Raw genomic sequence first — 16,648 nt, 5'->3', positions numbered from 1 at the left:
GAACTGACTGACAGTTGCCATTGGGTGCTCATCATTTGTTTCCTGTGTCATTCAGTCAGGTTTCAGTCATTCACACATAAACACTCATACAGACATGTAACATTTTACATGTATGACCGTTTTGCTTACTTACCCCGCCATGTAGGCAGCCATACTCCATTTTCATGGGTGTGCATGCAGGATATGTTCTTGATTTAATAACCTACCAAACGCTGACATGGATTGCAGGATCTTTAACATGCCCATTTGATCTGTGTGCATATACATATGAAAGGGGTTCAGGCACTGGCAGGTCTGCATTTTTTTTTTACCTGGATGATCAGAAAAATCTCCACCCTTTACCCACCAGGTGCCGTTACCAAGATTTGAACCCAGGACTATCAGATTGAAAGTTGAGCACTTTAACCACTCAGCTGTTGCGCCTGTCAATGAGACAGTAAACCGAGGTCCCACGTGTACTGTGTAGTGTGCCCTTTGTGCAAATGGAATAACTCACGGCAACAAAAGGTTTGTCCCTGGCAAAATTCTGTAGACAAATCCACTTCATCAATAAGTGTGCTTGCAGACAGAAGGAAAAACAGCAACAAAGGGTGGTGCTGCACTGTAATGACACGCTCTCCCTGGGATCAGCAACCTGAATGTGAACCAGAGAAATCAGATGTGACAAAAAACATACGATACGATACGATATCATACCATACCATACCATACCATACCATACCATACCATACTACACCACACCAAGCAGCGTAACACAACACAACTTAACACAGTACAACACAACACAATATAACTGATGATTGAACTGATCAGAGTAATAATGATAATAATAGATAGTACTTATATGTTGCAAACTCCCTATATAATGGGCTATAAGTGCCTCACATGAAACAGCACATATACAATAGTGCATAATAACATACCTTTGCACATGAAAAAACAACATGTATATGTACACACACACACACACACACACACACACACACATATATATATATATATATATATATATATATACACATATATACACCAAGACAATACTACAAATTGCAGATATGAACAATTACACACACACACACACACACACACACACACACACAATGGGGTGGGCGGGAGGAGGAGGAAGGTTGCAGGCAAACAGCCATACTTCATCACACCCAAAGACCTGTTTGAACAGGTGGGTTTTCAAAAATTGTTTTGAAAGAGGACAGAATTAGTAAGTGACAGAGAGATCCAGAAGAAGAGAATTCCAGACAGTTATGCTGTGTGTGTGTGTGTACAGATGCCGTCCACTATCACCCCCATAGAGCAGACCCGGGGGTTCGCCGTACGTCCGGCCCAGGGTCTGCGCTTTGGGAACTTTGAGGGGGCGGTGCACCTGCCCCCGGTGAAGCACTCCTCTGCTCCCGCTGTGGGCGTGCACAGCTTCTCCACCCTCAACAACCAGCACATCTACAGGACAGTCACCGACTGGGTCCAGTCCTGGCAGCCCTGGCAACATAAAGTGCTGCTCTACAGTATTGTCAACAGGTAGTGTGTGTGTGTGTGTGTGTGTGTGTGTGCTGAGCGGTTAAAAGCGATGGTGTGTGTGGGTGGGGGTGGGGCGTCGGATGGGGGCTGGTTGGGTGTGTGTGCATGTGTGTGTGTCCAGTCCTGGCAGCCCTGGCAACACAAAGTGCTGCTGTACAGTACCATCAGCAGGTAGTGTGTGTGTGAGTGTGTGTGTGTACTGAGGGGTGAAAAGCGATGGTGTGTGTGTTTGTGTGTGTGTAAATGGGAAGGTGGTGGGTGGGTTGTGTGTGTGTGTGAGTTGTGTGTGTGTGTGTGTGTGTGTGTGTGTGTGTGTGTGTGTGTGTGTGTGTGTGTGTGCACTTGTAGTGGAGTCAATCTATGTGTATATAGACATTAAATGTGTGTGTGTGTGCGTGCACGTGCACGTGCACATGCTTGTGGTGGAGTCAGTTGTATGTGTATATAGTATACATTAGTTGGTGTGGTCTTGAATGAGTTGAATTTATACCTAAAGTTTACACATGCAGATGATGCAGAGAGGAAGTGTACAGATTAAGATTAACACACAGAGTACAGAAAAAGAAAAACCTGTCACATGCTGCAAGACTCTTTAATCTCTATTTACCTCTTTTTCTTTCTATACACATTAGATAAACCATCTGTTTCTGTCTTTCTGTTTCCCCCATTCACTCTCCAACTCTCTCTCTCTCTCTCTTTATCTCACAGACACAACGACACATGAAAATCACGCTCACACACACACACACACACACACTCTCTCTCTCTCTCTCTCTCTCTCTCTCTCTCTCAAACCCACCCACCCTCCCACCCACACTCATACACACAGAGACACAGACAGACAGACAAGACACAAACACACACACACACATACACACACACACACACTTTCTGAACCTGTTTCTCAACATTTCAGATGCACACTGCCCCAGCTGGAAATCCTGGCCACCACCCTAGAACCCATGCGCCATCGTGATCCCCTGGCTGTGTCGCGGCGAAAATCTGCCTTGCTGCCCATCACGCCCAGCACAAAGAGCTCCGCTTCCTTCAAGTCCTCCGCTCACAAGATCCCCCGCATCACCACGTCTGAACAGTTACCCGCCAAAACATCCCAGGACACTGACAAGGACAGACTCAAAACCCCTCAAGATTCAGCAGTCAAAACATTATCACAGGAGAGCGAGAGCGACCTCAAGACACAGGAGAATGACGAAGGGCAGGGTGGGAAGCCAGAGAAGATGACACGCTGTTTGGACATAGATCAGTACGCCAGCATGGTGTCATCGGCTGTCCTGGTGGCTGCCTTGGGGGAGGTTTCCATGGCAGATAAGCTGGGCAACATCATGAAGGCAGAAATGATCACAGAATCCAGCAAACCAGGAAGTGAAGAAAGCAAGTCTGCTGATCACGGTACAGCAAAAGTGGAGATTGTTTCAACTGATGATCCACCACAGACCAGTGATCTTTCATCTGCAGTGGTTAAAAATGTGGAAATATCTCAACACCCACCTCCTCCCACCTCTTCAGGTAATGGCCGTCCAGGTATTCTGCGGTCGTCGAGCGGAAAGAGAGCTGACAGGTCACGGAACACCTCCGCACAGTTTCTTGGGGGTCGGATCTTGTTCACCCCCACATCGCGACAGAGTCGTCGCAGCGGTTCCAGTCGGTACCGATACAGTGCCTTCGCCTCCAGTGCTGCCAGCACCCCTGACTTCTTCTTCAGAGAGAAAATCTCAACATTAGGTATGTGGACAGATTTGGTAGATCTCTGGAAAAAAAAGGAAAGAAAGAATTTTCCCTCCCTGTTAAGAAGCTGTCAGATTATCATGACCTGGATGCGGCCTGGCCCCCTTAGAGTGTAAGGAGTTAAGGGCTTCTTCTCTGAAGACCTTGTGTTGGCCAGCTCTACCTAGAGTTTCTTATCACATTGCTTGATAGATTCGTTGATTTATTTCAGTTCAGTCTTGTATAAAAATTTTCATGTTTGTTTTTGTTTCTTTGAGACGGGGGGATGATTGATCAGCTAATGATATATGTGTGAGCATTAACATGCCCATACAAAGAATGCATGTGAACTTGCATGTGTACAAATGAACGTCTCTGCATGCTTAAAGATCTTTCTAACTCTGTTTTTGAACAAGTTGAGATTTTTTTCCTCCAGGTGGAAGGAGAACTACTTATACTTAAATGTTTAAAAAAATGAAGGAAATGGTTACTGACTTCAGGAAATTGTTATTGACTTCAAGAAAAGTCCCATTTCTGTTCCACATCACTTTATCAATGGCACAGTTGTCAGTCACTTTTGGAACTATTATTGATGACAGTGGTGTGTGCACACTGATTTAGTGGATTGTTGGCCTAGTGGTAACACCTCCACCTAGGAAGCGAGAGAATCTGAGTGCACTAGTTCAAATCCCACAGTCGCCAGTATTTTTTCCCCCTCCACTAGACCTTGAGTGGTGGTCTGGATGCTAGTCATTTGGATGAGATGATAAACTGAGGTCTCTTGTGCAGCATGCACTTAAAAGAACACATGGCAACAAAAGGGTTGACCTGGGCAAAATTCTGTAGAAAATTCTGGTTCGATAGGAAGACAAATAAAATTGTAGCCAGAAAAAATACCTGAGAATTGGGATGGCACTCACAGTGTAGTGACGCACTCTCCCTGGGGAGAGCAGCCTGAATAATCTGTTGTGACAAAATGAGTAGTACAACACAATAAAATACAATGCAATGCAATGCAGTGCAATACAGTGCAACAAGACCAGATGATGAGACAGGGTGACAAGACAAGAAAACACAATGCAACACAACACAACGCAACGCAACACAACACAACACAACGCAAGGCAACACGAGGCAAGGCAATACAAAACAAGACAACACAACGCAAGGCAAAGCAATACAAAACAAGACAACACAAGGCAAGGCAATACAAAACAAGACAACACAACACAAGGCAAAGCAATACAAAACAAGACAACGCAACACAAGGCAAAGCAATAAAAAACAAGACAACACAAGGCAAGGCAATATAAAACAAGACAACACAAGGCAAGGCAATAAAAAAACAAGACAACACAAGGCAATGCAATACAAAACAAGACAACACAAGGCAAGGCAATACAAAACAAGACAACACAACATAATACAATACAATCAAGTGCAGTACAATACAACACAATACAACACAACACAACACATGTCACCAACATCATCCAATTTCTGTCCGCACTGCTCAGGACCCATGCGGCGCACCATTAGAACCGGTCCAGTGCAGAGGCCGATGGGGGTGGGCCAGGTGCCGGTGCCGGTTCAGCGGTTCTACAAGAACCGGTGCTGGTGGTCCGGCGACCTGCCGCACACGGTGCAGCTTCAGTCAGCGCAGAAACAGGAACTGTCATCGTCCTTTAGGGAACAGCTGGCTGCAGTCTATCAGGTGTGTGTGTGGGGGAGGGGATAGGGAGGAGGGGGAGGTTATGTGGGTGGGTGTGTGGGTGTGGGTGGATTTGGGGTGGTAGAGTGTGTGTGTTTGTGTGTGTGTGTGTGTTTGTGGACTGATTTTTGTTGCCTGTATTTCTGAACATTTTTGTTTTCTTTTTTTTTATGTAGTACTATAGTTAGATGTTAAGAATGGTTTCTTTTTTCACATTGAATACATCCATGTTTTTTTCTTGTTATTCTTTCTATATACATGTATACAGACACACAGAGTCTCAGACATACACAGACAAACATGCATACACATACACACATACACATACAGACACACACTTGAATATAAACATCTCCTCACCTCCACCACACACTTAGACACACGCATGCACATGCACACACACACACACACACACACACACACACACACACACACACACACACGCACACACACACACACACACACACACACACACAACACACACACACACACACACATCTCCCAGCCCCCTGAAACAATCATACACATCCACCCATTCAACCTCCCCATCCAGCTAAACCATCTCTCTGATTATGTTATGGCCCCTGTGTGACCATGTCACAATCCTCTTGCCCCACTCCCAAACTCCTCACTCACACACACACATGCAAGCATGCACACACACATGCTCTCAGTTAATGCTTGCATGTGGGAACAAAGTGACACACACAGCCCCATGACTTGCTTTGTGTATGTGTGACAGTGGCTGCAGCAGTGGGAGACCCACGAACGGCTGTCCCTGCTGAAGGAGGTCCTCAAGGTCTGCAGTGGGGACGTGCTGGAGTCCCTTGTCCTCTACCTCCACCAGAAGTCAGTCAGCATGTGTGTGTGTGTGTGTGTGTGTGTGTGTGTGTGCGTGTTTTGTGTGTATGTGTGTGTGTGTGTGTGTGTGTGTGTGTGTGCGTGTTTTGTGTGTGTGTGTGTGTGTGTTGTGTGTGTGTCTGTGTGTGTGTGTGTTCGTGTGTGGTCGTGTGTGTTTCAGGTGTGTGAATGTTTGTGTTTGGTGGTGTGTGTGTGTGTGTGTTGTGCATGTGTGCGTGTGTGGATGTGGGTGGGGATGTAGGTGTGGGTGGGTGTGGGTGGGTGTCAAGTGTGTGGGTGGGTGGGTGTTGTATGTGTTTGTGTGTGTGTGTGTGTGTGTGTGTGTGTGTGTGTGTGTGTTTGGAATCAGGGGCAGTAAATTCATTTAAACTTAGTTGTTGTTTTGGACTGTTTCATGCAGAGAATGGAATGTTGACACTTATTTTACCTTAATTGGTACAGACATAATTATAAATGTAGTTATGTTTTTAATTGTTGTTTTCTTAAATCCACCATGCCCCAGTGGGATTCACAGGTTAATTAAAATCTTGGAATCTTGTGAGAGAGAGAGAGAGAGACAGAGAGAGAGAGTGTGTGTTTTGTTTAGTTTCTTTTTTTTTTTTTTTTTGTCTCATTACTAATTGCGATGATTGGTGCGCAGATTGCGAGACACCTGCGACATCAACCGTCTGCCAGATAAACTGCTGCTGTATGTGTTGTCTCACCTGGCCCCAAAGGATATCCTCAATGCTGCTCAGGTAACTGGTTCTCTCTGTCAGTCTGTGTCCAGGGAGGAAGGTGGCATAATGGTTAAGATGCTCGCCTACCAACACAGAGCCCATGAGGGTCTGGGTTCAAATCCCACTCTCACCCTTTCTCCCATGCTTGGCTGAAAAATTGAACTGGGCATCTAGTCGTTCCGAAGAGAGAGATAGAAAAAAAAAGAAGTGATCCTGTGTGTAGCATGCACTTGGCGCACTGAAAAAGAACCCATGGCAACAAAATTAATGTCCTCTGGCAAAATTCTGTAGAAGAAATCCACTCAGGTAGGTACACAAACAAAAAATCATACTCTCAAGGCCCAACTGAGCGTGTTGGGTTATGTTGCTGGTCGAGCATCTTCTAAGCAGATGTGATGTAGCGTATATGGATTTGTCTGAACGCAGTGACACCTCCTTGAGAAACTGAAACTGAGTCTGTCTGTCTGTCTCTGTCATCCTCCCTTTCTTCTCTTTCTTTGTTTTGCAAAAGTATACTTTGTTGAGCACTGGACTTGATATGTGATAGATACATGTGTATTTTGATTTAAGAGTTTTGAAGAGTACTGTTTTCAGACAAAAGTCAAAACTTTACCTTTAAATCATGACCATGTTTGTAGCCTGTTGGAAACAGTATCAAGACAAGTAAGTAAAGAGAAATCGTGTATTAATTCTTTTCAGTTAATTTCTAGTGAACGGCCACACATATTCTGATAGAGGCAGTTTTGTCTTGAACTGAGGTCTTGTGGGAAATCATTCTTGCAAATAAAGGGAAACAATATTTCTTTGATACTTTCAAGTTAATTTCCGTTGATTGTTGTCCTGTATTCTGTTTGATTACTGAGCTGCTCTGTATTGTCACAATGGTTGACACTCTCACTCTCAGGTAGAGGTCTTGTTATTTGTGAATGTCATTCCTCATTCATCCAGTCCACAAGTCTGGATAGTTAGTGTGGGAGGCTATCCAGTTACATGTTGTTATATGATCATCGAGTTTTAGCTTCTGTATTAATGTTGTACTTCTGTGCTGTGGAAATGTTATTGTTTCCATAACCCACCAAATACTGATACGAATTACAGGATCTTAAACATGCACATTTGATCTTCTGCATGCTTACACACAAGAAGGGGGTTCAGGCACTAGAAGGTTTGCATGTCTGTTGACCTGGGAGATCAGAAAAGAAAATCTCTACCTTTAACCCACCAGATGCCATGACTGGGATTTGAACCCCAGATGCTCAGATTGAAAGTCCAGTGCTGTATCTATTTGGCTGTTCTGCCCCCCACCCCCCCATCCCCAATCTACCTGTATAGTGATGTGTAATGTGATGTTTATTGTGCTGTGTACAGGTGTGTCGCAGGTGGCGGTACCTTTGTGCCATGGACGACCTGTGGATTGTCAAGTGTCTGGAACTAGGTGGGTGAGGCTGTGAGGGGGTGTGTTTGTGACTGACTAGATGTGTGGCATGCTTTAACTCATTCTTCCCTGCACCTTAGTGATTTATGGGCATTTCCAGCCAGCTGTATGACTTATCCATGCATTTGTTTATGTTTCTTTTTTCTTTTTCCCTCAAGGCCTGACAAAGCATGTTGGGTTATGTTGCTGGTCAGGCATCTGCTTTGCAGATGTGGTTTAGCGTATATGGATTTGTCCGAATGCATTGATGCCTCCTTGAGTAACTGAACTGAACTAAACTGCCAGTTTTTCCTGCCTGCACCTGAGCAATGTTCGGTCTGTGAATCTTATCATGAAACCAGTTTTTACTGCTTGTAAGCTGCACACATATCCATCTTGATTTGGAAGGTAACTATGGCTAAGATTCGTATAGATTACTTGGCAAAGTTTAAACAGCATTCAATCAGTTTCCAGTAATTTCTGCAGTTTTTTGTTGCTATGTATGACCAGACATCAGTGTGTTTCACTGCAGAGCAAGAACTTGATGAAATGCTTGCAGTTTTAGACAGTGATTTCAATGTTTGAAAAAACAATAACACAGTTCAATTTTTAGAAAATATTGAATGACATCAGTATTATGATGGTGAAGAAGAAACCATTTTCACTGAAAACAAAGTCGAGTTTGATGGACTTTAATTATGTTTGATTTCAGAATTTAATAAGATGTTATGATAGAAATTGCTATCCAAATGGCCTGACAAGGTATAAAACAAACGCTGGGTGTTAACTGTACGAAGTTTGCCTCATGTTGCTGAGCTACTTTTAAAGTTATTGGGTTTTGAATTAAGTACCCAACAATTTACTGCTGCACAGTTAAACCTTCCATGATGGGCATACTGGCCAAGGTGTAAACACTGTAGGGCTCAGTGGATTGATGCTGTCTGCTGGAACGAGGTGTGTGAGGGGAGTGTGTGTGGCTGGTTTAGGAGGACCTTGTTTTAGTAATCTGTATGTCTGTCTCTCTCTCTCAACCTCCTCCATCTCTTCAGCTTTTTCTTTTTCTTTCTTTTTATTTTTCATAGACCTTAGTTTTTGACTCTATTTTACTATTGCACATATGATTGTTGTCTGTATTATTTGAACATAAAGCAGGCAGTAGAAACTAAAGGAGAGGTTGTGTGTGTGGGTGTGGGTGTGTGTGGGTTTGGCTGGGTGTGTGTGTGGATGTGGGTGTGTTTGTGTGCAGCACAATTTATGTTTGAAGTTGTTAATTAGCATTTGTGAAACTTATCATAGGAAGCAACTAACTTCTTTCTTTTCTATTGTATTGCATTGCATTGGGTTGTATTGCATTGCATTGCATTGGGTTGTATTGCATTGCATTGCATTGTATTGTATTGCACAGATTCCTATTTGTGAACTTAGGGCTTCTCTCCCTTGGGAGAGCATGACACCAGAGTGTAGCGCCACACACACAGACATATTTTAGAAATCTTTTTTGCAAGTTAACTGAGTGATGCAGCTGTTGTCACCCTACCCATGATATCGAGGTAAATGAATGATGTAACTGTTTTTGCCCTGCATGCTCTACCCAGGTAGCCAGCCTGTTGTGTAAATGACCCCATGTTTATAAAGCACTCAGAGCTTGGTCTCCGACCGAGGATAGGCGCTATATATAAGTTTCTGTATCTATCTCTATGGGAAATCTTTTAAAGCTTTGTCATTTGTGAAGGACAGTGACTCTCAAACTAGGAGGCGCAGTTGCACTGGCTCTTAGTGCTGCAGCCTTAGGGGCTAGTTGGCCTTTGGGAACCATCCAAATGCCGACTGTCCTAAAACCCTCTTGGCTGGGAGAGTGGGGATGTAACTTGGGCAAGACACTCTCCACTATAATTAAATTCTAGCCCAGATAGTTGGGACAGCAGTTGCCTCCTCTGCTGTTCTGGTGGTCACAGTTGGACATGACTGTCATACATCTGTCTATCTATCCACGGTTGGTGTCCAGGGGAGAAGGAGGGGCTGGACAACGTTCCCCAGCTGGTGCGGGGGGCCAACGTCAGGGGCAGGGGGGTGGACTGGATGCTGGCCTACATGGAGCTGCACACCATTGTCACCACCCTCAGGGACACCGACGATCTGTTGTCTTCTGCCGCCGCCACTCACAGGGGTAAGGTCAGGTCGGGTCAGGTCACTCAGGTCAAGTCAACAAGTCATTCAAAGATTCAAAGAAATTTAATCTTTTTTCCCCTTTTGGGGTGTGGAGGATACAATAACAATACATGCTCATTGAATCACAACTTCAGTCCTAGAATGTCTCCAAAACACGCAAAACCACACACACACACATGTACACACACACACGCCCACTGATAGTAATGATTTGCAACAAAACAAATCAAACTTAAACTTACTGACAAGTATGTTTTATATGTATCTAAAGGTACACACCCTTTTCAAATTTTATTAACTTAAATTAAGTTGTGAGATCAGGTCAGGTCAGTTCAAGCCAGCTTGATTATATCTTAAGAGAAATCCACATACCTTACATTCCTTGAATGCTGTGAGGGAAGGGTTTGGCTGGATAACTGGTTGAAAATGCCTGGGGGAATGTCTTCTGGTCTGGAGAATGTTTTTTTTAGGGACATCATGTTACATTTTCTACATTTAGATGCTGAGAAACGTGTACAGGCTCATGTGCGCACACACACTGAAACATGCATAAAAATTGGTGCGCACACATACACACATGCGCGCGCACACACATGCACACACACGCGCACACACATGCACACACACGCAAGCATGCACATGTGTATTACATATCGCACTTCTTTCTCTTTTTTTTCAATGATACCGTGCACAATGTCTTGAAGTCCAGGGAAATGATGACCAGTATCTACATGGAAGCATTAGCTGATGTGTTTTTGTGATGTGACAGATGGACAGACACAGAGAGGGCAAGAGGACGGAAAAGGTAATTCACTGGTTGCTGTTGTCTCTTCTGTCTGTTAAAGAGATGTGTGTGTGTGTGTGTGTGTGTGCGCATGTGTGTGTGTGTGTGTGTGTGTGTGTGTGTGTGTGTGTCCCATAATTTGGGATGTTTTGCTTTCCATAGTTTGATGAATGGTGATAGGGGGGGTGATAGAGATGCTGTTATAAGGGTTCATTTAGGTGTGGAACTGCTTGACAAGGCTGTACTCTCGAAATATATCCTGACATCAACCAGGCCAGAGAGACACACACCTGCAGTGTTGGTCACGAAAATTGAGCAACTCTCCCAAAGACGCATCTGTGAAGTGGATGACCCTTGATGGTGTGTCCGTCTTCCCATATGAGCCATTAACACACTCAGCTCTGGATAGGAGCTGGTCATGGACTGATAAAACCCCCCATTTCTAATGGTGCTTAAACACATGGCCTCCCAGTCATCAGCCATGATGCTAGCCACTTCACAATAGTGCTTGATTTAACTCTTTCATCGCCAAGTTTCTGTGTCAAAAACACTCCCCAGTGCCAAATATTTTAGACTCGACGCTCTCTGTCATATGATTCAGTTCGTAACAGAACAGTTTAGTGGAGTTATTAACTTCAAACTAAGCTGAGGGGGGAAGGTTAGTCAGTTTCCTATTGCACAGGAAATTTAGCTGTAGCTGTCAAGCTTCATTACACTGTGAAAAACAGTCCTTTTAAAATGACCCCTCAATGTTGACAAAAGTTTCTTATGGTGGTAAAGTTGCTATTAGTGGTGAAAGAGTTAAACTTAAAGGAAGATATTTATTAGTCTGTCTCTTCACAAATCTGAACATGTACTATTTAGTGAGACAAATCTTATGTCATCATTATTTTCCCAAAGCATTTCTGTTTTCATGTTCATGGAAAAATGACTTAATGCTTGAACTGAAGATGTAGTTCTGTGAAATGTGTTTTTCTCAGTGAGGTTTGTGTAACACATGAACTGGTTCATAAGCAGTGCTGATTTACTGAGGAAAGGGAAATGGAAACTTACTGCTCTGTTATCTGAAAATGGAAACTTACTGCTCTGTTATTGAAAAAGGAAATGGAAACTTACTGCTCTGTTATTGAAAAGGGAAATGGAAACTTACTGCTCTGTTCTTGAAAAAGGAAATGGAAACTTACTGCTCTGTTTTCTTTGAAAAGGGAAAGGGAAACTTACTGCTCTGTTTTTGAAAAGGGAAATGGAAACTTACTGCTCTGTTTTCTTTGAAAAGGGAAAGGGAAACTTACTGCTCTGTTATCTTTGAAAAAGGAAATGGAAACTTACTGCTCTGTTATCTTTGAAAAGCGAAATGGAAGCTTACTGCTCTGTTATCTGAAAATGGAAACTTACTGCTCTGTTATCTTTGAAAAGGGAAAGGGAAACTTACTGCTCTGTTATCTTTGAAAAGGGAAAGGGAAACTTACTGCTCTGTTATCTTTGAAAAGGGAAAGGGAAACTTACTGCTCTGTTATATTTGAAAAGGGAAAGGGAAACTTACTGCTCCGTTATCTGTCTGTTCCAGCTCCATCAAAAGGTGGCAGAGTGCGCAGAAGAATCAGGATCCGAAGTCAGACAGAAGGAGCAGGTATATAGACGTATGTTTGTGTGCATGTTTATGATGGTGTATTACTTGTGAATGTGTGTGTATAAATTCATGTATGTATGTATGTGTGTGTGTGAATGCATGTATGTATGTGTGTATATGAATGCACGTATGTATGCCCACTTTTTGAAAACATGAAGACCTAACTTGCAAACATAACGACCTTACCATTTTAATCTTATTTTGCTTGAAAGGGTGTCATCTAGAGTTACTGGGACTGTTGATTTAAAAAAAAATGTTGCATTGATTATCAGTTGTTTCTTTATGGACTTCCCTTTTTTGAAGTCCGTTAAGTAAATCATACTTAAAAATAAATCAAACTTTCATCTTTGATTACACCCTCCATCGATCCTGTTTTCTCCAGCTCATTATGCATAACTGTTCCCTTCCTCTCTTCATTTTTTTTAATTAATTCTGGCTGCTTCAATGAGGAGGGGTGCTTCACTTCAGGCACAATGTTGTAGCAACTGCTCAACCAGTAGCTACCAAACTTCACATTATGATTGAAATATAATTTTGACACAAGTTGCTGAAGTCTCAAGACAAGGGATGCAATATTTTGCTTGTAACTTTAAATGAAAAACAGCCAAAGTAAAATGTCAGCTCCTGTTGATGTTGAAGGTTGTGGGCCATCTTCTTGATTCAAATGTTCCGCTTCTTTGTCCACACAGGTTGCTGATTTAATCTCCTTCTTTTTCCCAAGAATTATCGGATGAATTATAAGTCAAGTCATCATTATCTGGATCGAATTTGCTGCTTGAGACCAACATACTTTCATTGAGCACTTCCAGTGCAGTAAGCCTTTAATGTTTTGCTATGTTGATGCAGAAAACTGGATAAAAAACACCCAAATCATTTGATTTTTGGAGTGAAACTTCGTGTGCCTGTGTGAAAGGAAGTTAAGTTCCAGTTTCTTCCCTTCCCTTGCAGTTTAATGCAAAATGATGAGCTAACAAACTGATTTAAGTGAACGGGTTTCTCCGTCCGACTATTAGTTGGGCTCATGCGCAGAATGACGATCAATGGCACCTGCGTGCAGTGTTGAATGAGTTAATCAGATGTCCACAATCACCAGTATATGTGATGGGACGTGAAACAGAATTTCTTCCTTCCTACCATTCTATAAACAGTGTCAAACAGTATTGTGTCTATACTTACAGGTGGAGACACAGCCTCTGAAGACACCCCAGAAACGCAGGGTTCAGGAAAACAGGCTGAACGGAAGGCAGGAAAGAGGGGCGTAACTGCTGACAGAAGGGACGTAACTGCAGACAGGGACAGTGATGTTGGCAGTGGTGTGTCTGAGGAGTTGTCTGCCCTGATGGCAGAGGATGAAAGGGAATCTTTCTTGGCAGAACTGTCAAGTAAGGAGTTGTCTTCTTCTTTCTGTGATGTCCAACGGTATTTATGCTGACCTTTAATGGCATTTATGTGTATGACCATTTTATTTATTTACCCTGCCATGCAGGTAGCCATACTCCATTTTCTGGGGTGTGCATGTTGGGTATGTTCTTGTTTCCATAATCCATCGAACGCTGACATGGATTACAGGATCTTTAATGTACGTATTTGATTTTCTGCGTGTTTATACACACTGAGGGGGTTCAAGTACTAGCAGGTCTGCTCATATATTGATCTGGGAGATCAGAAAAATCTGCACTCTTACCCACCAGGCGCCATTGCCGAGATTCAGACCCAAGACCCTCAGATTGAAAGTCTAATGCTTTAACCATTCAGCTGTTGTGCCCGTCTGTGTGCGTGTATGGTTGTGTGTGTGTGTGTGTGTGTGTGTGTGTGTGTGTGTGTGTGAGAGAGAGTTCTTCTATTACAACTCTTTTTTTCAGATTTTGCTCAGATGGAATAGCCAAAACTGATACAAGATTTTTGATACAAAAATAGACCAAAGGATGTAAGCTGTAGCAAAACTGTCTTGTTCCTGGGGTAAAAATATTTGGTAGAAAACCATGATTTTGTGAGCTTGTCTCTTTCTGGGTGTGATAATTGGTCATTCTTTCTATGTTGTATTCTTATTTGTGCCGAGGACGTGCGAGTTGCCTGCTGGCATTTTTTTGTTTTGTGTGACTGTTGTCATACATAATTTGTGAATTAGGTATTCTCATGTTTGTAATCAGGACACTTATTTAATCTTTTGGTCACAGATGGATGGAATGGTCAACATCTGAGGCATGACCAAAGTTCATGTGCATGGATGTGACTGTACTTGTGCCCAGATTTCTGTTTTCTGGTTCTACAGGATTGATATTGAGAGCGTGTTCATCCCTGATATAGCCCTTTGTGGTCAGCTGGGCAGTATGCAACAATGATAATAATAATAATAAAGATAATAATGATGATGATAATGATGATGATACTACTTCTACTGCTGTTGCTGCTACTACTACTACCAGATCTGGAACAAAAATGAGGCGGCAATACAAGGGCATCCAGGGGTCATGACCTGGGTGCAGCCCGGCCGCCTTAAAGTGTAAGGAATTAAGGGCCGAAACGCTTGATTGAGGGGGGCTCCTTCTCTGAAGACCTTGTACTGTCCAGCTCTCCCTAGAGTTTCTTATCACTACAAACAACAGTGTTGATGCTGATGATAATGATGATGACGACAATCATGACGACAGTTATGATGATGATAGCAATGATGATGATGATGGTGTTGATAGCAGTGACAATGATGATGATAGCAATGATGATGATGATGGTGTTGATAGCAGTGACAATGATGATGATAGCAATGATGATGATGATGACGATAATGTGCCTTGTTGCTGCCTGCAGGCAGGCCCACAGGCTATTCCAAAGGACAGCGGCGGTCTCTGCGCTCCAAGGTGGAGCATCGCATTGAGGAAACACTGTCTGAGGGGTCTGCTGCCCAGGACAAGGCTGATGGGTAGTGTGTGTGTGTGTGTGTGTGTGTGTGTGTGTGTGTGAGTCTCTGTCTGTCTGTGAGCATCTGTGTGTCTGTGTGTTTCGTACACAATGCTAGTGATAGTGTTGGCTGTTCCTGACACACAATCTTAGCTTAACTCTTGGCACTTACTAAAAAACAACAAGAAACAAAACAAAAAACAATAACAAAAAACAACCAACCAACCTCCCCCACCCCTTCCCAAAAGAAACACAACAACCACCCGCCACCATTCACGCATATATGTATCAAGCTCTACTATTCATTATTCTACATTATGCATCACACAGACACTGATGCAGGAAATAAAACAACAACAACCCCCCCACACACACTTTTTTTTTTGCACTTAACCCATCCGCACCCTCACACATATCTCCCAGTCCCACCCCACCCTCTCAAACTGGACAACAGCGCTCCTGGAAGCAATAAATCCTATTTGCTGTTAAAAACACATATGTCTGAAGGCAGCATTTGAAGACTGAAAAGCTATTTTCAAAAGAAATGTATTTGCATGTGAGAGCTCCAATAACGAGAAAAAGAAAGCAATAATCTATAAAGTCACCATTATCTCATTTAATCCATTCAACCCTAGGGACACTACAGCAGCAGCAGGCTTACAAATACAGTAAAACACAGAAAATATACTGAAATAGATTGTTTTTTCCTTCAAAATTAACACATGTGGACAGATCTGGAAATACTGTATAAGTTTGTGCCCTTTGCTTCCAGTCTATGCATATGTGGGAATGTGGAAACAGTTTTAATGAAACGAATTTCAGCCGCCAAGCATTGCTTGGGTGCAGGGTTTAAAGAGTTAAGTTATTGCTACCATGATTTCCAAAGACACAAAATATATGGCAAACAATAATCTTTGTTTTGATACTGGTTCTGCCATCGCAAACAGGTTTCAGACTGAAGTGTTTTTTGTTTTTTTTAGATAAGTGACTGATGTTCATCTTTATTTATACTGCTGGTTTGTTCGACTTTATACTGCTAATTTTGTCAACTCTGATGTTTGTCTTTATACTGCTGGTTTATTTGTCTTTATACTGCTAATAATTTCCTACTCTGATGTTTGTCTGTATACTGCTGGTTTGATAAAACTGCTAGTTTGGCCACCTTTACAGATTACATTATGCTATCTGATTTTGCATCGTAGATGTT

General features: G+C 42.8%; 1 protein-coding gene across 1 annotated transcript in view; it reads left to right on the top strand.

Annotated features, from left to right (window-relative positions):
* Positions 1-16,648, top strand: part of LOC143281175 (uncharacterized) — a 126,162-nt gene that overhangs the window by 1,418 nt on the left and 108,096 nt on the right. Inside the window, exons 2-12 of the mRNA XM_076586207.1 lie at positions 1,283-1,530; positions 2,447-3,273; positions 4,773-4,969; positions 5,709-5,815; positions 6,468-6,564; positions 7,915-7,981; positions 9,966-10,127; positions 10,899-10,934; positions 12,481-12,543; positions 13,722-13,925; positions 15,352-15,463. Coding sequence (XP_076442322.1) covers positions 1,283-1,530; positions 2,447-3,273; positions 4,773-4,969; positions 5,709-5,815; positions 6,468-6,564; positions 7,915-7,981; positions 9,966-10,127; positions 10,899-10,934; positions 12,481-12,543; positions 13,722-13,925; positions 15,352-15,463 — 2,120 coding nt within the window. The remainder of the gene's footprint in view (positions 1-1,282; positions 1,531-2,446; positions 3,274-4,772; positions 4,970-5,708; positions 5,816-6,467; positions 6,565-7,914; positions 7,982-9,965; positions 10,128-10,898; positions 10,935-12,480; positions 12,544-13,721; positions 13,926-15,351; positions 15,464-16,648) is intronic.

This window comes from Babylonia areolata, chromosome 4 (assembly GCF_041734735.1).
Source record: "Babylonia areolata isolate BAREFJ2019XMU chromosome 4, ASM4173473v1, whole genome shotgun sequence".
NCBI classification, from domain to species: Eukaryota; Metazoa; Mollusca; class Gastropoda; order Neogastropoda; family Buccinidae; genus Babylonia; species Babylonia areolata.
This window is presented reverse-complemented; position numbering and strand designations above follow the sequence as displayed.